Source organism: Gymnogyps californianus, chromosome 1 (assembly GCF_018139145.2).
Source record: "Gymnogyps californianus isolate 813 chromosome 1, ASM1813914v2, whole genome shotgun sequence".
Taxonomy (NCBI): Eukaryota; Metazoa; Chordata; class Aves; order Accipitriformes; family Cathartidae; genus Gymnogyps; species Gymnogyps californianus.
In genome coordinates this window covers 133,957,213-133,982,727 of record NC_059471.1, presented here as the reverse complement: position 1 = coordinate 133,982,727, position 25,515 = coordinate 133,957,213, and the positions used below count along the sequence as shown (strand labels likewise).

General features: G+C 42.5%; 1 protein-coding gene across 3 annotated transcripts in view; it reads left to right on the top strand.

The window, feature by feature from the left end:
- Positions 1-25,515, top strand: part of TEAD4 (TEA domain transcription factor 4) — a 40,118-nt gene that overhangs the window by 1,692 nt on the left and 12,911 nt on the right. For 2 of the 3 annotated variants that reach the window (XR_007767396.1, XM_050906961.1), the window contains exons 1-8: positions 4,639-4,674; positions 12,486-12,550; positions 13,481-13,543; positions 17,336-17,470; positions 18,314-18,357; positions 20,722-20,777; positions 21,550-21,680; positions 22,664-22,837. Coding sequence is in view for 2 of the 3 variants with exons in the window: in XM_050906961.1 (XP_050762918.1) it covers positions 4,662-4,674; positions 12,486-12,550; positions 13,481-13,543; positions 17,336-17,470; positions 18,314-18,357; positions 20,722-20,777; positions 21,550-21,680; positions 22,664-22,837 (681 nt within the window). In the remaining variant the exon portion in view is untranslated. Of the gene's footprint in view, positions 1-4,638; positions 4,675-12,485; positions 12,551-13,480; positions 13,544-17,335; positions 17,471-18,313; positions 18,358-20,721; positions 20,778-21,549; positions 21,681-22,663; positions 22,838-25,515 lie in introns of those variants that run through there. The other variant, XM_050906974.1, reaches the window with a different exon arrangement.

The following is a 25,515-nucleotide window of genomic DNA, read 5'->3' as shown; positions in this document are numbered from 1 at the left end:
AAACTATAAGAAATGTATTTGTCAAACTAGTCCCAAGGAATGGCACGTGTGTGTGTGTGTTTTGTATGAATGAGAGATGGATTCTAGATTAGATGTACTATGATTTTACACAGGAAACAGAGAACAGTGGGCATTAGGTGGTGACCAAATATGGCTTTCCACTGTAAATATCTGCAGTTTTTTTCAAAATTGTTAGTATTATGATTTATACCATCTGTGTTTTTGTGACATGAATAAGTTTATTAGACTGATGGACACAGAGGCCCTTTCTCAGGTCTGAAACAGGAAGAGCAAACTTCAAGACAAATACTAGGAGTACTTTCTCAGAATTTGTCTTCTGTTGATTAGTCAGACATTGGGTAGAGAAGGGTGATAGCATTTCTCAAGCAAGGGGGTGTACATACATAGAGGGAGCTGATAAGTGTCAATACGCAGATTGCATGGAGACCTGGCATAGGAAAAAAGGAGCTTTCTTATTTCTACAGTGCAAGTAAGCAAACCCTATCACATGAACTCTCTTTTAAAGTCTCTTTCAAAGGCATGCCTTTATTGCTGGAGGGCATGTATGAAATATAACTTAAGAAAACTTTATTAATGTATCCCTATACATCTGTTAAGCAAAACCAGTACAAGACAACATAACCCTTCCAGGTTCTAGTGCCTTAAGGGGTGCCCCAAAGTGAAGGAAAGCTGCTTGATCAGAAAAATACAACATTACATCTAAAAGAAGAGGCAGTATTCTCATTCATGTAGGATCCAGATAATAAGCACAGGAGAACTAGGACTGTCTGTTGGTTTAAACAGTTGCTCATTAGCTAATCCATAACAAGCCCTGTATTGTCTGTGTATGGTGAAGATCTGGGCAGCAAAACTGGGAAGGCTGTGTGCAGTTTGTGCCCAGACAGATGGTCTTGTAAGTCTGTTGGTCACTGGCAGAGCTGACTTAAACCTCTGGGGCCTGGGTACACCTGCTGCTGAAGGGTGCATGGCCAGCAGCTGTTCCTCATTGCTGTCACCTTGAACTTGTGACCCATCTTGTGGGTACTCCTTCAAATTCTGAGGCTCACTGCATGCACATATACAGGCATGGTCTTGCTCTGTCTCTAGCTTCTTGAGCAGGAAATGACACTGTTTTGATTGAAACTTTTTCATGTAAAATGTCTTTAGAATCACTCTTCTTTCATCTTGAGTGTGATTGGTACAGTAATTGCAAATCCCTTTTCAGGAGCTTAGATTGGAGTCTGTGGACTGGAGTGCCAGGAGTGCAACCAGTGCTTGATGAGATAACCCAACAGGAATGACTCAAGTTGTTGACTGCAAGTGCTGTAGACATAGGCGTATTTCTAAGCGTGACAGTATTACAGGGAAACACACGTGCATGTGTGGTATTTAGCACAATGTTGTGTTCAACCTTGTCTGGGGATTATGAGCATTCCTGCATATGAACACTGCATCATCATCTTTAGTTGTAGAATCATAGAAAATGGTGCTGGGAGGGACCTTCAAAGGTCATCTCATCTGTTCCTGTGCCCAGAGGCAAAGCTAGCTCTTCTTAAGCTGTTCATGTCTTGTCTGATCCTTTATGGCTAAGATTGGAGGAAAGTGATTCGACAATTCTAGATACAGCAGCTTTCATCTAGAAGGTAGTTGAAGCACCTAGATATTTGCAAATTTCCTTCTGGATCCATATGCATTTTTAAGTATCCCTGCAGCTTAAATAGTTTTGTCATCCTCTTGTTCCTGCTCTCCTGTCACTGCCTGAATCATGGTTGCCCAGCTATCTATCGGCTGTAAACTCAAGTCAGGGAACAGGTGTTTAAAGAATGTAGAACAGAATTGCTCCAGTGTTAGGAGCAGAAAGAGAGCAGGGGGGAAATATCGCAAACCGCTGTAAGGAAATTTTATGAGCTTGGCAGAATTCAGCCATTATCCAGACCAGTTCCTGGGTAGCTACCCAGTTATGAAGCTTGTGTTTCTGGTAGGCTTTTCCGTCCACATTCTCTTTTCACCTGTTACAGAATATGAGATCTTTAACAACTATTTTTGCTAGTGCTGGGATGGCATAAAACTGTTCTGTGTTGAGACCAAGAGTATATTTCCTTCAGAAACAGTGAGATGACCAAACAGTTCACTGCAGAAGAAAAGAGGGAGTTGCCACTCCCGTTTCTTTGCTTGCCTGCTCTGCTCCCATTTTTGTGCTCCCACTCTTTAGGCTAACTTCAGTTTCCAGCAGACTCCTTGCTGTTCCATTTTAGCTTGCTAAACTGATAGCAAACTACTGTGGCAAAATGAACTGGACAGATTTCTGCCAGATTAGAGAGTTGAACTGACCTGTGGAACAATCTGGTGAGAGGGCGTTAGGGGCAAAAGGCAACCACTTTTTCAGCAGTAGCCAGCCATTCATTTAAGCTGAAGCTATAACTTGATGGTTTAAAGTAATCATGGACAATGCCTGCACTCTAAATTATGATGGCAAAAACTGAAGATGGATGAAGTGGCAGCCATTCCACTTACAAAATCTGTATTCATTTATTCATATAATGCAAAAACAGCCTCTGGGTTTTTTTGCTCTCTGCTGCATAATTTTCAGTCAGTCGGCCGGGACTGGGTCCTGGTGTAGTCTTACATGTCAAGTGAAGCAGTCACAACTCCTCACAGGACTAAGCCAAACCAGGCCAGATGCCTTGAGAACTGCATGGTTCTGTGCTGGTCATGCAGGAAGAGGCTGCATGAATCTCACAGACCCCTTTTAGCTCTGATTTCTGTGATAGCTGAAGCTTTGAGTACTTGGTCAGCCTGTCATCTGGGCACGTGCACAAGATTAGCACTTGGGCAGAAATCTGCAAGAAACAGTGTGCTGTTGGTGTCAGCAGAGGCAGCTGACTGCAAAATGAGGAGGAGGAGAGGTGCTGAAGTTTTTGCTATCCTTTGAGGCAATATCACTGAAGCACTATTGAGAGTTGCTTTCAGATACCCTGCAGCATTGAAAGTTACTGAAACAAGCAGACAAGATGTTTATTGACCTAAGGAAGAATTTAGCAGATGTCTGGGTCTGTAATGTAGAACTTGGACTCATGGGAACTGGAGGATGTTGCAGTTAAGCATTAGTTTCAGTGCTACCCTCAATGGTCATGTTTTTCTGAACCTGGGCCTTAGTGAGTAAAGTATGTTTGTGCCTGTATAACTCTGTCATTCTCAGGTGTCCTAAGAGACTGAAAGCTGTTAGTTTGACATGCTTTTTCGTGTAGGATTGTTATTGGCTGTTTCTGGTGTTATCTGATAACACTCTCTGGCATATGAAGGACTCACATTACTATATGCAGCTGCTTTGGTGTGATGTGGGATTTCCCAGCCAAACTGAATCTAAACAATTTCTGTAAGATTTTCATCAGTCTTACTCTGGGAAGCACCAGAACAAGTCCCAGCTCTGTTCCTGTTGCAGCCCTTAATGTGTATATGGAGGAGTACTTATTGGGTAGATTATCTTACATTTCTATGGCCTGAGGTGATAATGTGGGAAAACACAGCTGATGAGGACATTCAATTTATGCACTGAAAAACTGTATTAAAGGCTGAGGGGTGGTGAAGAGCTGTGTAGCCTGGAGCTTCCCATTAGGCTGATGGGGAGGGATTGTTGCATGCATACATTGTTGTACCTTAGTAAAAGCTCATCTTTACAAGGAATAACTCCACATGCCTTTGGGGTAGTAATTAGGAGGCACTTTAACTCTGTCTAGCTTTTAGACAAATGATGCAAGCACAGGAAGAGCCTTGCGCATTTTCTTACCAGCCTGGATGAGTGTGAGGGTTAGGTGGAGTACAGTTCCAGGCCACAGTTTCTCTGGTGGCAAAACTGGTTTAAGAAGTTCTGCCCTGGTTCTTTCTCTGTTCTCTCTGCTGTGCCAATGCTGTGGTTAATGTGGCCACAAAATGAACTAGTTCACCAATCTAATTAAAAATAGGCTGATTGGGAAAAACAAAACAAAACCAACAACAAAATCCAAATGGAGGTTAGAGGGGCTTATTTTTGAATTTTTGGTAATTAGAGTAGCGTGTGTCAGTCCTTCCCTCCCACCCCGCCTCCCCTTCTTCCAGCAATTTAATTTGTACAGCTGCATGCAGGAGTTGATGGAATATTGCAGGAGGAGGAATGACCAGCTGAGGAGAGGGGAACCTCTTCAGGTTGTTTTGTTGATGAAGAATTTGTTGCTGTAACTACACCTGTGGTGACTGACTTGTCATTTATCTCCACTCCTTGTTTGGAACCCATAAGAAGCTTCCCAAAACCTGCAGGGTCTGTAATTATTATCCCTCAGTCATGCATCTTGCATGAAGTGTCTTAAACTGACCGTCAAGAAACAGCAGTTTCTAAATGTGGATAGCACTTTTGTGTTTCTAGCTGTGAATTTAGGTTATACAGTGGAAAAGGAGAGGAGTAAACACTAATCTTCCCAGCAAAAGGCCTTTTACGCAAGTCAGGGTTTCAGTGTTTAGACCAGTTAGTAAATGAGACAACTGAGTTTTATGACCTCAGACAGATTGATCACCTGACTGCCATTTCCCCACGTGGCGTCCTTGACTGGCACATTCTACCCAGCAAATAAAGCTTCAACTTCTTTGTCATTTCAGAAGAGGAAGCAGCTCAGCACTTGCACAGTCAAATGATGAAAACAGGTATGTTGGGGAAGAGCTGACGATGTGGTGGTGCTAATCATTTCAATATCATGTTCTCAGGGATCTGATCGTTTTGATATTTTTCAGAAGTACTGGCTCAGCTTTCTTTGAGCCTTCATCTCAAAATCCCCTTATTGTAGGGACTGCGTGAGCTCAGGGAATCTTCTTGTGGAAGGTTAATACTGAGCAAATTCAAGCATGGAATAAATGATCAGAGTGAGGAAACTTTCTTCTCACAGCTGAATATAAAATTCTCTGGTATGTGTAACTGTTCTATGGGAACTCGAACCTGACTATTAAGCACAGAAGTTCTGCACTGGTGGGGGAGAGACGTCTTCACAGGATAGGCCAGTGCAGTAAAAAGCAGTGTGGTTTTCTGTGGTCTCTTTCATAGGAAGTGATGCCAGTATGATGGTCATAGTGGCGTATGAAGTGCTTTTATTGCCTCCTGAATACAGTTCTCTGGATTCAGTGTAGAAGTTAGGAATAAAAATACAGGTTGTTAAAAAAAGCCTCAAAAGGAGCTCGATCAGAGTGAACTTCATCGTTATTAATATATCATTTAAAGAGTTGTCGTCAGCTCCTAACTAAAAATTAACATGCTGCTCTTGAGATTGTCCACTGCTGTTGGGGCTACCTCCCATGGGGATTTGCCACAGTTGCAGTCCAGATAAATGGGAAAAACAAGACACCATGCTGCATTACTTGCTCAGTATGTTTAGTTTATAGGTACAAACAAAGACTGAAGACCAGTGAAGAGCAAACAACATAATTTAGAGCTTAATGGTGGGGGAGTGAGGGTGGAGGTTCCCAAGGAGAGGTGGAAAGATAGGGATGAATAGGGAGATGGTTATTGCAGAATTTTTATTGATGCTGGGGACAGCCTCAGCTCTGGTAGTGGAATTAATAGTAAAAGTAGGAGCTGAAACAGAGAGGGAGGGAAGGATTGAGCCTTTGAAAGAGTTTGGGTGCTGAACATCATCACTGTATTATATAAGTTGTATACCAAGACAAAGCTCAGAAAGAGGGGGAGAAGGACCTATAGGAGAGATAGAGGCCAAAAAACTTCATAAACAAGTTTCCTGAAAAAGAGATTTTAAGGTTGAAAGCAAGCATGCTAAGTAATCAAGAAAGATGCAACGTTAATGATTGCCAAAAGTCAAGGAAGATAGGAAGGGGTGAAGGGAACCCAGGCCAGAGAAGGAAAGGTTCATGTACTGCATTTTCTCTTGCCTTGAAAAAGCTAGGCTGGGAAATTGGGAAGCTAGCAGAATCTTCTCACCGTGGCTTTGGTAAGAAAAGATGGTTTGCGATGAAGGGAAAGTCTAATAAAGATAGCATTAAAACTAATGTTAAAGATTATATCAGTAAGAGATGAGTGTCTGTGCATCTTGATGAGAAGATGGGATTAGCCATCAGAAAGACAAAAATGTGGTTTTTGACACATGCAGCCCTGTTTCTGGAAAAGGTGATGCCGAGCAAGGCATTTAGTGTAGCTGGGAGGAGGAAGCAGTGCAATGAGAGATGGAAAGTAAGGCTGTGCAGGGAGGTATGGATCAGGGCAGACCCCCGTGGCAGTTAGTCCCATATGCACACGCACTTGTGAACATAACACACTGCTTTTGCCTTAAGTGTGATTCTGGTAAGACTTGTTCGGCAGTTAGTTTTGCTTCGTATGCATAGAGAAACATTGACATTTGGTGGACAGCTGAGGTGTCCTTAAATTCCGTCTTGTGTCTAGATTTATTTGTCATGCTGTCTGATGCACACAGTTCATTATGTTTATGTTGATTGTAATCAACAGTTAACTAAATGCTTAGCAAGTTCAGTAGACAGCCAGATCCCAGGAGCTATCATTAAGTGACACAAAGAGATTGAAATGATAGTTGAGATGGCTTCCTTGACCTTGCTTTGATTAACCTTTTGCTGGATACAGCTGAATAGTTGCTTCTGTAGTTCTCTTATCTTTGCTGCACTTCACAGGTAGATGCATATATTTGCTTTGGGTACAGAAAAGATATCTCTACCAAGAAGCAGATACTTTCATGCAGTTTCCCACTGGAAGGATTTTGCAGAACTCATTGAGTTCTTTGCTCTCACCCATCACAGAAGAGAGGCTTTTGGTTCTTCTACTTTCTTTGGCAATAGGTGTGCGAGGAAGTATAAGGCTTAAAGATATGCTTTTTCTGCCTCTTGTACAAGCACTAATATACCATTACTAGCAGAAAGCCAGCACGAAGCTTTGAGGTAGGACTGGGAAATGCTTTCTATGGCTGTGGGAATTCCCTTGATTTTCCCCCTTCCTTACAGGCAGACACTTATCTCCTCTTATATTGAAAGGCACACAGGTGTAGAACGGAGAATCAAAAAGCCTCTTTATTAACTTCTCTTAGCAACACATTCCTGGATAACTACTGAATGCAAAATTTTGCAATTTAGTGTAAGACGGAGTGGGAGCTAAATTGATGCCCTTGGAAATTTCTCTGTTAGGAGAGAGGTAAAGAACATAAGAGTATCTCTTTACTCCTTTTTTCATGCTGTGCTCCCACGGGGAAGGCTGCAGGGAGGATAAAGAGCTTTTGGGTGCTGTGCTGCAGTTGGTATGTTGGCTAGAGCTTCATGAAACCTAATGCGCAGTTTCGACAGAGGAGGCACAACTGTTGGCAGGTTCTGGTGACCATGGCAGGCCTCAGCGGGAGTTATTCTAAGAACACAACATATGATCAGATTACTGAGGGACACTTTACATGGCTCTAAAAAATGAACCATCTGACGGTTTATGACAGCTCTGCCTGTTCCAGCCAAGTGAGGAGTGCTAGACTTTGCTGACCCTGCAGCCAGGGTTGTGAAACAAAGAAAGTGCTTTCCAGAGGCTGCGAACCTATGGGCTTCCAGCCACATAATACCTACTTACATCTGACTTCTGATAAGAAAAACAAAAGACATTTAGGACTTGCTTCTCTTGCAGTTTTGATTCATGGTAATTTAATACGTTCTTGCTATAGTTTACTGGGCTTGGCAATTTGCATAGTTCTATATTTAGTAATCCCTGTGATGCTAATGTCTTTGTAGAGTGATCTGGTTTTTTTGCTACCGGTATCTTTATTAGCTTAATATACCCTGCTACCTTTCTGTTTTTCCCTGGCTCTGTGGGGACACACTTCTGGAAGAGGAAGGCTGTATGAGAGGAAGGCTGTATGAGAGGTTGTGGCAAGTGGGAAGAGAATTCTAAAACTGGAAATTTTGAGGATCCACATTTGAATGCTTTCTCTAGAGAATTTCTGTACCAGCTTCTAATATGTGCAATTTGTACAACAGTTTCCCCTCCTTCTAGTCTTCTCCAGTGAAGTGCATGGCCTGAGAGAGCTTTGCAATTTTTGCTGATGTTGTCAAAGGCAAACAGTTAAACACACACTTAGGGAAACACCTCCCACTTTCCCAGGCTCGACTACAGTTTATTGCCTCTCCTCCCTGCTTCCTACTCTCCGCTTCCCTTGTTTTATTCTCTGTAACACTCAGTCCCTTCTAATTCCTTTGATGAGGTGCTGGGTGGCGCAGGAGGTTGGGGTCACTGTGTAAAGGTTTCCTTCTGCCAGTCCTTGCTTTTTAGTGTTTTTCCTCTGGTGCTCCTTGCTGCTCCTCTGCTCCTACATGGGTTCTCAATGGGCTGCAGTCCTTTCAGGGTTGTCCCTGCTCTGGCGTGGGTCCTCCGTGGGCTGCAGTTGCCTCAAAGTGTACTCCTTTTGCCATGGAGCACCTCTTTCCAACAGTACTTTTCCAGCCACATCCCCAACAATGTCCCCTACCACATCTCCTTTTCTCCTTTCTTTTCTCCAAATGTGTCTTTTTACTTATCTTGCATTTCTCCTTCTGTGCATCCTCACATGTCTCGTTTTTGTGGTTCCTTTTGTGTGTCTCCTCGTGTGTCTCCTGCCCCTAGTGGTTATTGCCCTTTCCAAAATATGTTTGAGCAAAGGTAGCTTGTGCTCATCTGACTGCTTGAAGTTTTGATTGATTGTTGTTTTCATCCATTTTGGAGATGGCTGGAATCGACCATGACTGGCATGGGGCTGTTCATAGCATCCACTCACACAGATTACCCCTGCAGCCCTCTACTGCTGAAGCAGAATAGTGCTCTGTCAGACTGCTCGGTCTGTATAATTTCTTGACTTTCATGGAAACACAACAAATCTAAATTTGCTCCGTAACATTTATCTGGTTGAGAATCTATTGAAATTAGTTTTGCAAGGATGATCCATATTTAAGCCAGTGTTTGGAGAGTTTCCATGTGTTCAAATTGTCAGTATAGCCCAATATGCACCCTTTAAAAGTTTGCCTGAAATTCTCCACATCCACTTTTTCTCAAGGCTAGTTTTTCCTCTCTCTTCCATTAACTCATTCCCTTTGCCCCTCAAAGGGTCCTCTTGGTGTATATAATCTTCCTTCTTGTTTCTTTATAGATAATGGGGTTTGAGCACCTTGTTTTGTTCTGCACATTTCCCACTTCTGAAGTGTGTCAAACTCTCCTTCTGAAATTTCGTATATGCCGGCATCTGTGTGAGAAGAATCACTTCAGTTGTTTCTTACCTTGCAACCTGGATCCATGTCAACAGATGGAAGCTTTGAAAAGCCATAAATATTATTCTTGGCACTAGAAAAAGGTGGTGTGGGTATGTGTCGCTAGTAATTGGTCTTGGCTTTGTAAAAAAGGTTACGTTGGTTGGAAAAGTAGCCAGGTGGAAGGTAGCATAACAGCATCTGCTCCCATCAAACTCTCCTGGGCATGTCACCATGCTAATGCTGAAACTGTGGGAACTGAAGAGGTCAGTGGTTACATGCTGGGTGTTGTGTTTCTGGCACAGAAATAGTTCCTAATTTGTGTATAGAGGAGCTGGAGCTGTTTTCTTTTGTCAGCTACAGACCTGATTCTTGTCGCAGGGGAATAAGGAGAGCTTCTGTAATGACACCATTAGGAAAAGATTAAGATCTGTAAATGTAAAATGCTTTCCCGTCCCTATGTGTGCTTTGGTTATGTTTCATGAGCAAGGCCTAAATGCAGTCATGGACATTTACATTCTTCTATTTCAGAAACAGATGGAATTAGGAGCTTTGCCAGCCTTCCCTAAAGGCTTGGGTGGTCAATATCTAGCATAGAGTCTTTCCTTGCATTCATTTTTTTCAGGGTTGAGTTAAACAAGGGTTTAAAATAAAAACAAGTGAACAACTTTTTCATGGAATATTAAACTACTGGAATAAATATTGCATCTATTTTCAGTGCTTGCTTTTTTGATGTCTGTGATGTCCTAATGTACAAGTTCTCCATTCAGCCCATAAACTTTCCATAGAAAATACTGGGGTTTTATAATTTTGTTATAAATAAACTTCACAAGAGCTGTGGCTTTGCTTCCCAGTTTATTCCTGCTTCACTCCTCAAACATTTGCAGCCATATAAGATGTCTCACAGCCTTGCACTTCCCACTCCCAACTTTTTCTTGAGGTACTGTATTGCTACTAGTGTGGTCACTACCAATGTATTATTTTGCAGAGCCTGCTCTTTCTGTCATGTTTTCTGCCTTGAATAAGCCTAGAGTTCAGATGTGTAGCTGCTGCTTTTCTGTTTCTGCTCTTTATTCCTCCATCTCCAGGAAGAGAATAAAATCTGTGTGTCTGCTTAGAGCTGATACATGGGAGCCAGTGTATGGAACCTGCGCAGTCTGCCTCATGTCTTGGTGTCCACTCTCAAACAGTTCTGTGGTGCTAGCTGTGAATTGGGTCTAAGCTTGCTGCTTCTGTTCACTGCTGAAGTTGTTTGTAGCTCAGCCTTCTCTGCTTCTCTTCCTGATTTTTAAATCTTGGACCTGAGTCTTCTGCAGTTTCCTACTCTCATTCTAAGCAATTTCAAATTCTGTACCAGTGACCCTGTAGCTTCACGTTTTGTTAGCCATCTCATTCATGTTGCTGCTAATACCATTTCTATCATCTGTCGCCATGACCATCTTTTCTTTGCATCTCTGCACTGGCCTCTCCTCTCACATTGAACATAAAGCAACTTGTCTTCATTTCCCTTGGCCCTGAAGGACATAATCTCACTGTGTCATCTCTTAAAATCAAGATGTAAAACCTAACTGTCTTCAGTGCCTGCAATGTATGCTTGTTCAATAATTGGACAAGGATTCCTTCACCTCTCCCAGCCAATGCCCTACCTTCCTGTTTATGGGAGCTCCCCATAGCCTTCCACAAAGCTAAGCTTCCTTCTCTGTATCTCTTTTGAAGAATGCTCCTTTTTTTTGGGATGCCTGCAAGAGCCTGAAAGCACTTTTAATTCTTAATGCTTTAATGAAAACAGTGTATCATGTCACACTGATAAATTCTGTGTAATTGTTTCTGTGTACTTCCCATTGTTGTTTATTTTCTTGTACTTAGATTCACAGAATGACAGACTCATTTAGGTTGGAAGGGATCTCTTCAGATTGTTTAGTCTGGCCCTACTGCTCAAGCAGTGTCAGCTACAGCAGGTTGCCCAGGATTGTGTCCAGTCAGGTTTTGAGTATCCTCCAAGGATGGAGACTCTGCAAGCTCTCTGGGCAGCCTGTGCCAGTGTTTGACCACCCTTACAGTAAAAAAAGTTGGGTTTTTTCCTTCCCCCCCCCTTGTTTTCAGATGGAATTTCATGTGTTTTAGTTTGTGCCCGTTGTTTCTTGTCCTATCACTGGGCAATATTGAGAGGAGGCTGGCTCCCTCTTCTTCATTGCCTCCCATCAGGTATTTATATGCATTGATAAAAACTCCCCCTGAGTCTTCTCCAGGCTGAACAGTCCCAGCTCTCTCAGCCTCTCCTCACATGAAAGATTCTCCAGTCCCTTAATAATTTTTGTGGACCTTTTGCTGGACTCACTCCAGTACGTCCACATCTTTCTCAGGCCGAGGAGCCCAGAACTGGACACAATACTCTAGATATTGCCTCAGCAGTGCTGAGTAGAGATGAAGGATCACCGCCCTCGACCTGTTGGCAACAATCCTCCTAATGCAGCCTGGGATGCTGTTGGCCGCCTTTGCCACGAGGGTGCATTGCTGGGTCATTGTCAGCTCGTTGTCAACCAGGACCCCATCCATTCAGCCAGTTTTCAATCCACCTCCTTGTCTGCTTATCTAACCCATACTTTGTCAGGTTGCCTATAAGGATGTTACGGAAGACAGAGTCAAAAGCCTTACTAGAGTCACTATATATACAGCTTTGTACTCATCCACCAAGCTAGTCACTTCACTGTAGAAACTATCAGGTTTGTTAATCATGATTTCCCATTTGTAAATCTATGTGGACTACTTCCAATCACCTTCTTGACCTTCATGTATCTGGAAATGGTTTCCAGGATTACATGCTCCATCACCTCCCAGGGATTGAGGTGAGGCTGACTGGCCTGTTATTTCTTGGATCTTCCTACTTGCCTTTCTGAATGCTTTAGGGTGAGTGGCTTTCCTTTTTCTTCTTTATACTGGCAATCTTTATCCATGTTTACAGCTTCTGCACACTACGGTAATGTAATTATTAAGCAAAGCATATGATTCTGCTTTTTATTGGTAATTTTAAACTATACAGATGCAAGCTGGGAAATAGAATTTGCAGCCCAAAGTTCTGCTCCTAAAACTCAGACCTCTAGCATGTGAACTAATGAGTACCTTTCTAAGATAGAAAATAGTGTGACAGAGTATCATCCCACTGCTGATCTCTATAGATAGATAATTCCATTGTGCATCTTTTCCCTGGGATCATAGCTTTCTAAACTTGTATTTGCATTATTTCTCTGTTCCAGGCCGAAATGAGCTGATTGCCCGCTATATTAAGCTGCGAACAGGGAAAACACGCACAAGGAAACAGGTAAGTGTAAAGTCTTCCCTGTAAACATTAGCTTCTTTGGACCACTAGACATGATGAGGGCTTATGAGAACAAATCCCTTGCTGTTCACTTGCTATTAGTTTCTGGCTTTGCTGGAAAGAGGTTGTTGTGCTGAGCTGGTTAATAAGAATGGCGGGAAGAGTCAGCTCAGGCATTTTACAGTAGGATTGTAATGCTCACGTCTCCCAACTGCATCACGACACACAAATTTTTCTACTGTTAAACGGTGTGTGATTTTATTTGTTTGGTTTACTAATGAACGTTTCAGTGAACATCAGTGGTCCTCTATATGAAGATTCTTTGTTCAGCCCAGACAGATGGACAGCAATGGTGATTTTGAAAATACCTGGCACACAGGATGAAAAAGGAATCTTTGTAAATTGGGAATGACAGTCCAGGCTATGCTGGACAAAGCACCTGAGCAACCTAGACATGCTTTGGGTAGGGGGTTGGTGGATGACATCCAGAAGTTCCTTGCAACCTAAATTATTCTATGATGCGTTTCAGCCCACGTTAGATATGGGGAAGTTCTGGGAGTCATTATATAGCGGCCAGGGATATGGAACATGGGTTTCCCTCCACCCAAGAGGAGGCCAAGATGGGGAGCAACGAGATCAGAACTCTCAATCCCTAGATTTAAGGATGGGTTCTTTAGTTTTAGAGGACGTCTCTGGCTTCATAAAGCCATTTGAATTGGAAAAAGCCTTAAATGACCCATCTTTGGTGGTCCCCCAGCTCATTTCATGACACTTAAGTTATGTTCAGAAAAGCATCTCATTGCTACCTCAACCTCCCCTCCCCCCAACCCTAAATAACTCCCTATTGCACAAGGTGCCTAAAGTATTTTCACTTCTGCAAGCAGCTACTAAGTACTCCTCTGGTATGAAGATGAATTTTGTCTTTCAATGCAGGTATCTAGTCACATCCAGGTCCTGGCAAGGCGGAAAGCTAGAGAGATCCAAGCCAAGCTCAAGGTATGATGGGTATCCTTCAACATATCACACAAGCCCCCTGAGTCAGCCATTCCCTCATCCATTTCCTCTTTGAATAGCCTAAAAAAAGGGTGAGATTAGCCACTGAACTGTAGTAAGCTGGAGAGGAAAAGGTACTTCCCAGGAAGTGTTGTGCAAACACTTGTATTGTTGTAGCTCTGTGACGTCTGGAGCAATTCTATTTAAAGAATAAAGAAACAATAACTTTAAATGAAAGACCCTTAGACTTGAGAGTATGCAAAGAGTGTTTCTCTGAGAAGGAAGGGTTTATGGTTACAAATGCTGACCAGTGATCAGTCCCTGGTGTTGTGGTGGCCTTGGGACCACCAGTGTTACAGTTACTGCAGTGCTAGTTCCACCTCTACTAGTGGTAGTGATGTGGAGTTGTCTGTAAGAAAGTGTTCTGGGTTGGCATAACCATTGAGAGGAAGCAATAAAGCCAGCTGGCATCGTCTCAGGTAAAATGGTGCCAGCTGAATAGACTTTGCCCCTTGATTAATTCAGACCTGATTTGAAGAGGCCTGGGCTAATGAGAAAGAAAATGGTTGACTACTTGCTTGAGCAAATCTGTGTTTTGCTTTCTATAGGAAGAGCTCTGAGATCATGCTAATGAACTGGTACCTCTTGACATTTATTTCCACTCAGATTTGAAGCAGGGAGATGGTTTATGTGCTCAGACTGAATTGCCAGAAACGTCAAGAAGGTCAAGTTTATGGGTGACAATTGCACAAGAGGGTGTCCCCTGTTAGAATGTGAGCCATCCAGAAAGGGCTTGCCGAGCAGGATGTGAGGTCTGGTCCTTGTTATGTATCACTGAGCCAGAGAAGGAAGGTGCATGCTGACCTTCCTGATATGGTATGGCAATAAGTGATCTGGAGGGAAGTGTGTTTGCTTCCCTGATCTTCTGTGCTTCGGGTTATGATGAGGATCTTGACAGTCCGGTCCAGCCCAGACTGTTGAGTGGACGGCTGTTAATAGGTGCTTCCTCTTGGCTGTCTGGGCAACTCCTCACTGGGCACCAGGAGAAGTGAACTGTCTGTGAGTGAACTGCTGGCACTCAGTCTTGACCAGTGCTGAAGTGCATGCATCTCTGTTGCAAGCAGTGATTACCTCTAAGTCATGACTGCACCCCCCACATCCCATCCCCAGCTCCATTTTAGAAAATGCTGTGTCATTAGCCTGTTGTGTTTCCAGCTGCTCTGATAAAGAGAAGGAGCCACAAATTACAACTATCTAATTCAGTGCTTCTAGGTAGGGCTGCCTAAGCTTGAAACCTGTGGTGCTGTTAAGTGGTCAATTCAGGTGGAGGCCTGCTTGAGAGGCAAGTTAGAGCGAGTTGGAAACAACAACTGCCCGGGGTGTTAAAAGATTTACTGCTGCTTATATCTGCAACCTTGATTCCGTTCCTTGCATGTCACAGCTCTGGGATTTGGCATGATTGAAAAGCCAGTCAGCCGAGCCTGTTTCCACTTAGCACACAGGAGCTGGCCGGTTTTGTTCTCAGGGAACTAAGGTGTCTCGGGGAGCTCCATGGAGCCATTGGTTGTTCTCCTTTTACACCACCCCAGGCCATGCTGTGAGCTCTGCCCAGCTGCCTGCAGTGAACCATTCCCCAGTAGCAGACTGTTCCTTTCTGCCTGCAGAGGCAAGTCTGTAGCACTGATTCAACTCATTTACTTCTTTGCTTTCGCTAGTCATTTTCATAGAGCAAGGAAATGAAATCACAAAAGCTGCTGCCCTTCTTCGAGGTTCCTGCTGATAGCTGTGTGTTCTTCTATCACTGTTCATTTTCCACAGCGAATATACGTTTTCATATTTATATCCTAGAGATCAGAGCAGCTACATGCTGACTTTTCAGAGCAATTACTATAATACTACTGTCTCCACACAAATCAGGGTGTCCTCTCTAAGCATGTACTGTGCCTATAACAGATAGAGATAGGAAAGTAGGGTGAAGCTTGGAGAAAACTGTTCCCAGAAGTCAGTAGTTTTCCATGTCCTGGGTGACTAATAGATCTCACCTGTACTAAGGAAAAAGAGGGAAATTTTGGTGGTATTATTATGCATTTTGAAAATAATAAAAGAAAATACAAACATTGCAAATGTTTGGTAAAAGTTTTTGTTGCTTCATTTTCTTTTTTTTTTTTTTTCTGTACTGGAAACATGATACAAATGAATACAGAACTGTTAGCTGAAAGAGAAAGAAGCCTTTTACAAAAACATGCTTTTTCCAGCAGTCTGTCAGGCGTTTAAACAAAACAGAAAAGCACAACAGGAGTTAATAGATAAAATCTTTTCCCTTCTTAATTGTTCATTTGTGTTTTTTTACTTTAATACTTCCACAAGTAAATGCTTCTTCCCCATAAACTCATGTATAAACTCAGGTAGGCAAATACGATTTTTCCAGTGAGAAAGTAAGGAGAGGAAAAAAATCCTTTTCTGCAATGGCACCTGGGAAATGGTCCTTATGTATGTCATGAAAAAACAGAAAAGAACCCTTACCCTTAAAAAATATTGTAGGTAATCCTTGAAGTATTCCCTAAAGCATCATTTAAACTGGATTCTGAAAAACTTTCCCATAGCTTTGGATAATCTTAGGAACTTTCTCAGCAATTAAAATGTTTCCCTTCCATTCATTTGAATGGTACTAACAGGAGTCACAGATACTGTAAAAAAAGAAGATATGTAAGTTTTGCCTATTCCTACTGATCATTCCACTTAAACATTATCATTTATTCTTGAGCTTTTGTTATGCCTTCTCCAAATGTTTTTGTTTTAGACACATCAGAATCCCTGGGCTTTGAACTTTAGAAAACCTTAGAGAAAGTGGAGGGGTTAGAGAGAATGGAGACCCAAGGGTGAGAATTTACTGCAGTTCAATGAATGCAAGTGGGAAGTGAGAATTCCTGAGGAAGACAGCAAGAGCTTACCTCTTTCAGCAGTTTCTCCAAGCCATGAATTCATCTGTGGCATTGCCATTATAATTACAATGTCACAGATAAATGTGGAGTGTTTGAAGGATGAAGATTAATTGTAGCAGATGTAGGAGGAAAGGCAGAATGTGGGGGAGTGGTTCTGTTTGTCTATTTATTCCTTGGAAGAAGAAATGAAGAATGCTATTTGTTTTAAACATACATCAGACCCCCTAGTTGTTGCACTGTCATTGCCTGTGAAAATGTGTGCAGTTCCACATCCCTGTTAAAATACAAAAGGGAATGTCCTTGTATATGTGCCCTGGGAGATTATTAAGATTTCCTGTTTCCCCAGGGATGGGAATAAAATGATCAACTCTACCTGAGACTAATGCAGTCCCAAATTGAGGTAGTCTTTTTGCAGTGATGATGACAAACTCCTTTTGTGAGCTTGTTTTTAGAGGGTTTTTTTGATAAGCAAGAGTCGTTCCCATTGAATATTCTTACCAATGATTAAAACACAAGAGTCAATTAGAGTTGTACTTTCGATAACAAAACATTTCAGCTGTGTGGCTGAAAGCCTTCAGGCAGAAAGGATAAATGCTTAGCAGTCTCTAAACCAGTGATCCCAGCATTTCAGAAAGGGTGATTAATCACATCTGAAGCTATAGTAATGGGTGAAAGACTTACATGCTTTCAAGAGTTCTTAGGACAGTTATTGGTGAGTCTGCTGCCCCGGGTTTCAGAGATGCTTGTTCCCTGCAAAGAAGCTGATGAGAATCCTGGTTATGCAGCATTAGACCAGGCAACTTGTTTATCATTATAATAATTCTGTTTTTTCTGTTTCTACTCTTGCCCATAGGATCAGGCAGCTAAAGATAAAGCCATGCAGAGTATGGCTACAATGTCATCTGCCCAGATTATCTCTGCAACTGCCTTCCATAGTAAAATGGCCTTGCCTGGTCTCCCACGACCAGCCTACCCTGCTGTTTCTGGGGTGAGTGAATCAATGTCTTGGCAGAGTTGGGCTGAAGACACTTGAGTATTTGAAAGGGTGTTGGGACCTGCTGAGGAAAATCCTGAGAACATCAGAAAGAATGGGCCAAAAGGCATTGTCTTCGTAGAACAGATCTGTCATATGGCTTCAACAGTTTGGGTCTGATTCTTTGTTCACACTGATGTAAAACAATAAAGTTTCACTATATGCTTTTTTTTAAAATGACACAAGTGAGAGAACAATCAGATCCTTTGGGTTTTCAGCTGCCTGAAATATTTTTAGGTGTCTGTATCACTTTCTTAGTCCAGGATCTTGTTGGATTAAAACCATTTGGGCCATCCTGACCCTTTCTCAAGCTTATCATTCCCAAGCTCATCCTGAGTGCTTAGATCACAAATTGATGGCCCTTATATAAAGTCCTTAATAGAGGAGGCCTGTCAGCATCCCCTAACCTTTGAGTTGGGCCTAGTGAGCTTTTGCTGAGCATTGATTTCTGCCAAAATGCTCCCATGGAGCTTTCCTGGGGAAAATGATCCCTCCAAGAGAGTAAGCATCATTAAAGCTTTGGAGACGGAGGCACAAGGTGCATACACAGTATTTAACATTAAAAACCACTATTGGGTCAGTTGCTTGCATGTCCCTGGTAGTAGTGTGTAGAAAGAAAATGAAGACCAGTCAGCACCTCCGCAAGGATGAAACCAGGAACGTAGAAAGAAGAGATATAACTCAGTCACATCTTTCAGTCTGTGAGCTTGCAGTTTCTTTCCTCAGAAAGGAGCAAGCCTTGCTTTTCATCTCTGTCCTAAAAGTGATGACTTTTGCCTATATGTTGTTCTCTTGCAGTTTTGGCAAGGAGCTTTGCCAGGCCAAGCTGGATCTTCCCAAGAGTGAGTATTCCTTCATGTGAGCATCCAAAGCAGGTGTTTCTGCTGCTTCCTCTATGCTGCCTGAGCAACACCATTAGCTATTACAAGATTTATAAAATGCTAAGATAATGTAGTCTTTGCTCTCAGACAGATTCCCTGACCATGGATCTGAGACCTAAGGCCCATGGTTGAAGACAAACTGAGAGTCATGAGAGAATTTTAAATAGATAAAAACCCCTATGTCTTCATACGGTACCTTCAACATGGATTACACCCCTTTAATGTGTCCCATGACTCAGGCAGCCTAGTATGGGTTATTTTAGGGAGCTGCTGAATCTAGCAGCCTGATAGAGGTGAGGCTGCTGCAGCTCCATGCTCCCAAGTTCAACCAGTAGTGAGGCTGAGCATGTATTCCCAGTAGGTGTACACACAAATATGCATATGCATTGCACATACACACATATACACATGGCTGGCCACACAGAACAGCACAGACAACGCTCAGCACTCACACAAATACAAACAGCACCAACAGCCTCATCCTGTACCCCTCTCTGGCTGATGAGGGTGAAGGTGTGTTAGTGGGAAATAAACATGCACTGTGGATCCATCCAGTAGCTGCCCCAGGATCCCTTGTCTCCCTGTGTGCTGGCACCCAGGCAGGTCAGCCCCTGAGGCCACAGCCCAGCTCCACTTGCTGGTGCAGGCCTCTCACTCACACACACAAACACACATGCATGTGCACAAACACATACACACTGTGAATCTCTCAAGTAACTGGGCTTAGATACACGGTCCATGCAGTAGCTGGATCTTCGCTTTCCCTGGTTTGCCTCCCACAGAGATAAACGCACACACACACAAACTCATCTTTCAGTCGACTTCCAGACTCCACAGTCTCTCTGCCATTTGGCCTGAACCTCTTGGTCCCTCTGAAAGCATCCTTACCCCTGGAGACATACACAGCTGGCTCCCAAACCGTCTACTTTCTGGCTGGTCTGGCTTGATAATCGCTAGTGATCACACCCCATTTGCTGCCGGCACTCCGGAAACAAACACACACAGAGAACTAAGAGCTCTTCATGCAGAAAAACAATTAGAAATAGAATTTAGTGAGAAGATAGGATAGACTGCACTGACAAGGTGCAGGGCATGGACAGACAACTGTACTGACCTTCTTACATGTGACTGGCACCTTTTACTGCCATATTCTGCCTAAACTCCCTATAGTAAATCTTGTGCAATCCTAGAATGCTCTTCCCTTGCATTCCATAATGTGTCCCATACCATCTAGGCAGTATCCCCCTCAGTTTGTAAGCCTCCCCAGCTTGCTCACCGGGTTGGTTTCACACCTGGACAATGGGGCTGATGGCTCTCCTGTGACAGCCTGGGAGGGGCCAGGGCAGGGGCTCTGTTTCTCTGATGGCCTTATTGGGGCTCCCCTGCCCCAGTGTGGAGATGAGCCTTTGATGGGCTGATTGTTCACCAGTGATGGCCCTGGGTGTAGTTGTGTCAGAGTATTATTCAGGTGGCTCCACCTGCCATTGTTCCTCTGTGCTCCTTTGTTTGTACAGAGACACACTTTTTATCACATAACCTAACTGGAGCAATTTAAGCCAATTTAAAGACAAGCAGCTGGAAGGGTGTAGGTTCTTCACCCAAGCCATGTGTTCCTGCTCTCTTGTGGTGCTATTGCTAACATGTTTGTGGAGCAGGTCAGGGAACAGATACTATTAAAATATCTTGTGGGGGAAAATGGCTAGTAAAAGAAGGGAAGCCATCCTAGGAGAAATAAAAAGTAGATTTTATACCTTTAGCTTGAAAGTGAACGAGGAAGCATCAATGTGAGACGTTCTTTTAGAAGCTTGAAGTATCTGCCACCCCTGATGTCAGATGATGTCTCCAGATCCTTTTTTTTTTTACAGTGGTGTTAAAGGGGAGCTGAGCTATCTTGAAAGCTAGGTATAGTTGTGGGTGTTGAACATCTCTGAATCTGGGCCTACAAGTTTGAGAGGCATCCAGACCAGACGTATATCCACTTGCATAAATTTAAATCTGTCTGTGGTTAAAAGGAAAGGATAAACGAATGGGCACCAGTGTATTAACAGGCTGATAAGGTTCTCTGAATAACAAGTCTGCAGGGAGAGCCTGCTGAACACCTGCAGGGAAATCTTATTCAGTCCAGTCCTGGCCCCTTACTGGTTTTTGAGTCTTTCTCCATGACCCTCTCTTGCCCACACAGAAAGATAATTTTCCAAAGACACTTATGCCACTTTCTCCCTCAGGAGAAATACTTGATCTAATCTGCACAAACAGTTGGTCAAGAATCTTGTTTTGCTTTGTTTTGTTTTTTTGTTAACCATCTTTCTTTATGTACTTCTGTAGCGTGAAACCTTTTTCTCAACAACCTTATGCTGTACAGCCTCCCTTGCCATTACCAGGTAGGTAAGGAAATGTAGTTCCTTGCTTTGAAATTATATTCCAACTTCAAAAATAGCCAACACTTTAAAAAGTTTAAGAAAATTTTTTAAAAAATATTTTTACCTATTGAAACATTTCAGTGAGCCCGAAACTAATTTTTATATGATTTCCCCTTATCACCTGTTCCCATCCTCTTACTGAGAGAGCTGAAGCTTTTAAATTCTGTTTTATTTTAAAAAACATTTTTTCCTGTTTTAGGTTGATTGTTTTGGGGTTTCTTTTCCTCCTGGCTCAGCAGAAAATAAAAGTTTACATATCTCTACTGTTCTTCCACCATGCTGCATGTAGTAGAACACTGTTTTCCATCATAACATGATTGCCTTTCCAATTTCTCAATAAGTGGAACAACAAATATCTTTTCCTTCCCAGTTTCCCCGTTTTGAGAGGTTAATGGTGCTGCTTCATTCTGATACTAAAGCAGTTTGTTTCACTGCTCATTTAGGGCTCAATCTAGGTCCTCTTAAAGTTGCTGAACATGTTTTCTCTGGTGTCAAAACCAGGTAGATTGTCTTTTACATCATTACCAACCCTGACAGTGCTGTCTTAGCAGAGGGTAACTGACAAGCCATTTAGAGCACAGGTAGAGTGAGGACCTTGTGAATGATATTTTTGCATGATGACTGAAGTCCTAAGAAAATGTAATTAGCCAACTTTGACAACAGGTGCTCTGCTGGAAAGCTATTACCAACTTTTCTCTTTCTAAATTTTGTTATATAAATCCTGTGTGCTTAGGGTTTGAGTCTCCTACTGGCCTCTCGCCTTCCCCATCAGCACCAGCTTGGCAAGGACGAAGGGTTGCTAGCTCCAAACTTTGGATGTTAGAATTCTCTGCATTCTTGGAACAACAACAAGACCAAGATACAGTAAGATACACACCTGACTTCCACCCCTCATTAATTTTTGGTCTTCAGGTAGCTCCTGTTCATCATGGGTATGTTATACTACTATATGTGTATGGAAATACTTGCTTCATTGCTCTGCTGAGAATAGAAAGCCATCTTTGGGAAACACAAGATATCCTTCTCTTAGAGGATAGCATTGCCTATAGCGATATAGCCAGCTCTGTGCCATGTGCTTCTGGCCTCCCTTTCCAGGGTCATGGATTAGAGCTCAAGGCACTGAGGTCAATAAGACAGTGGTACAGCCCCTGCTGGGCTATTCTAGCTGTCCCATTCAGCCTTGGAGGACAGACCCAGAATCAGATGATGGTAAGATCACATGAAGCCACGTATTTCTCTGGTGTGCTGGGAACTTAAATTTGGGGGCAACTGGGATGAATTTGCATCAATGTGTTTCCATGGTGCCACCTATAAAACGGAAGTAGTAAGATTTGCCTGTCTCACTAAACCTTGTGATACTTGGTTAAGTAGTAACCTTGAGATGTACATGGGTGATGGGCTAGTTACATTTCCTCTGTCTGAGATAGGAAAGTTCAGAAAAGATGATAGTATTTGGCTGGTACGTTGCTGTGGGTTTTCGGGCAGCTCTTCATAGGACAGGAGCATTGATGTTTGACTGAGTGACCTGTGACGGGTAACGCTGTATCTCAGGTTATTTCAGACTATATAGAAGCAGCATGAGGCGATGGTTTAGGAGTGAATACAGGAAAAAAACCCAACAATAATGTTTCAGAAGAAGCAAGAAGCATGGATGTATTGATAGGAAAGAAAGAACAGCATGAGCTGGTATTAGCAGAGATATTTCTGCTAATACTTCTGCTTTTTTAGAAAGTGCTATCAAATCTTGAGTGACTTCCAGTAGTCTTCTGTGAAAAACTGTGAATGTTCAGTATGTACTGAATGATACTGAATGATTTCCTAATTCCATGTTTTTCCTCTTCTTGCAGTATAACAAACACCTGTTTGTGCACATTGGGCAGTCAAGCCCCAGCTACAATGACCCCTACCTCGAGGCAGTGGATATCCGGCAGATCTATGACAAGTTTCCTGAGAAAAAAGGGGGCCTGAAGGAGCTCTTTGAAAGGGGGCCGGCTAATGCCTTCTTCCTTGTCAAATTCTGGGTAAGGGAAGGACCCTTTGTAGGGTACCCATTTGCTATGAAGTTCTCACTTTAAAAGCGGTGGCCTTGCTAGCTGTTAGAAGACTGCTGCTTCCCAAGAAATTTTCCCTGTGCAAGCATCTTAATACAGCCACAGCTGTCACTGGAGATCTTTCCTTGACTGCACAGGGCACTCATTCTGGCCTGGAGCAAGATGTCTCTTTCACAGTGTCATCTGTACAGTTGTTCTTGACTAGTGTCTGGAGATTTTATTTGCTAATGGTGACTTGGACCCTTTAAAATTTTTATTTATGTATAAGAGAAGAATTCAGAGGAAATTATTCTCTGCATACTCTTATGTGTTCATTTTTCTCAGTGTTGAGTAACTTCTCAGTCAGAGGCAACATTTTTCCATCTCTTCTCCTATCTCATTAGCTGCATTTTATGTTATCCATGTACTAATAATTTACAGATGCATATTTACTGCAGGCACAAGGACAGACAAAATGTAAGAGAATATAATGAAATTGGAATATGCTGATAATATATTACTGAAATGACTTCTGGTAAGTTGGCAGAAATCAGCCTGGCAAAAGCCTACTCACTCAATTTGGATTTTTGTGAGTTAGCTGAAATTTGCAAAAACTGTGCCATTGTGCTTCAGGGTACAAACAAAATAGTTTTGGTGATCGATATTATCATAGGTATTACAAGATTAAAAATAATAGCAGCTTGGGGCAGTTGCACGCTAGATGGCTGGGGGAATGTGTAATGGGATTTGGAGCCTTTCACCTTGAGTTTACCACTTATAATTCAACCCAGGTCAGGAGTGAGATGAAGAGAAATGAGCTTTCGTATCTCATACTCTTCATACAAACTGGCACTAGAAAGCCTCTTAACTGATGCTTTCAGGAGAAGAAAGAGTTAACTTAAGTGCATTGAGATGCAACTTCCCAGCTGTCCCAAGCCTAGCCTTTCCAAAACTGAGTTGGAGAATGTTGGCTGGGAGTCTGCTGTTCAAGTGTCTGGTGCTTAGAGCATTAGTTGCTGGTGATTCTTGGAGACACGTAATTTTACTACCCGCGGACTGCGCTACTGAGCTGGGCCCCTCATGGGACTAGCCTCTGTCAGAATACAACAAAGCCTGCTTGGGAAGGTCGAAACAAAAAGTAAAAGACCAGCCCTGTTCTGGGTGGAAGAGAAATACTTGAGAGACAGCAGCACCTTGCTGACAAGGGTATCCTTTGACAAAATCTGGGTAGTGATTGCCCTACTAAGTACTGTCTGGAAAAGGAAACAGTCTGATGTGACAAAAGAAAGGAAAAAGAGTAAAAGGGGATAGCTTCTAAGAAATGGTCCTTGGAAAAGTAGGAGCTGCGAGAGCTGCTTCCTGCTGTGGGGTAGGGATCCCAGGAAACTTTTCATGTCAAGGTGAAGAGCACTGGCACTCTGAAGTGCTTTGGAAGTTTCAGGAACCAAAAGGAAGAGCGTAGAGGGAGATGTTAAGTAGAGAGAATAAAACACTTTGAATTCCTTGACTTAAGGAGAGAGAAATCATAATGAAATTGTGATCTAGTGCAACTGTGATTTTATTTATCAAAACTGTTAGTGTGCTTTTGTGCTTGTGGGATTGGGTTTGGTGATTGTGTGTGTTTGTTTTTTAATATCAGAAGGATAAATGTGGCCTATGCATCATGTCAGACCAACCTAAGTTAGGCTTTTGAAGGATTTACGTGGTGGGATGTCATTAAGTTGGATTCTTTCTGGGCCCATGTGAGGTGTCTGGTGTTCAAAGGGTATCAACTCACTGAAATTTGGCTTGCATAAAGAGATGTGACATAGGATTTGAAACACCTTTACTCCAACATATACATGATGTCCTGGGGCTCTGCATCTGTACACTTATAACGACAGCAATATTTCTGGGCTTGGTTTAATATTTTGACATCCTGATTCTTTTTTTTTGTACCCTTGCATTGTTGAATCCCATCTGGAGTTGACATCAGGTTTTATTGGTGGAAACACTACAGGCTGTCACTTACAAATAAGCTAAGTTTACAAGTGCAGTCATTGATTGAATGGAAGCTTCTAAGGCTTTTAAGAAGTAAATCATTCGGTCTTGTATTTGTTTCTCAGTGTAGACAGTAGCAGGGGATGAAAACACCATTCTTGATGCCATATTCTGGATGAGAAAGGTTTGGGGCACTTTTATGATTTGCACTGTGTTTCACAGGAGTACTTACATTAATCCTGTTGTAAGATTTCAGCTAGGATCTCTAAGGCAATATAACTAATGCAGTTCAAAAAAAACTTTTGCTCCAGAAAATTTGGACTTTTTTGAGGAAAACTCCAAACCTTTTCATTGCAAAACTTTGTATTTAACATGCTGAATATTTGTATGCATCTTATACTTAAACAAAGCATGTGCATGCCTGTATGCACTGGCTAACACTTCATGGGTCCATGATGATGTAGTGTAGTGCAACGCCCCCCCCCCCCCCCCCCCCCCGCTTTTCACAGATAAGGCAATGTGATTTAAAAAACCAGTTTAACAGAAGAAAACTAGATTTCAGCTGAGATTTTTATACCCCTCTGCATTTTTATACCTCTGTAACAGTATATACTAGGGTGTTTTTTAATTTTGCTGCCTGATTGCTCTGGACAGCCATACAAATATACTGTTGATGTCCAAAGATGTGT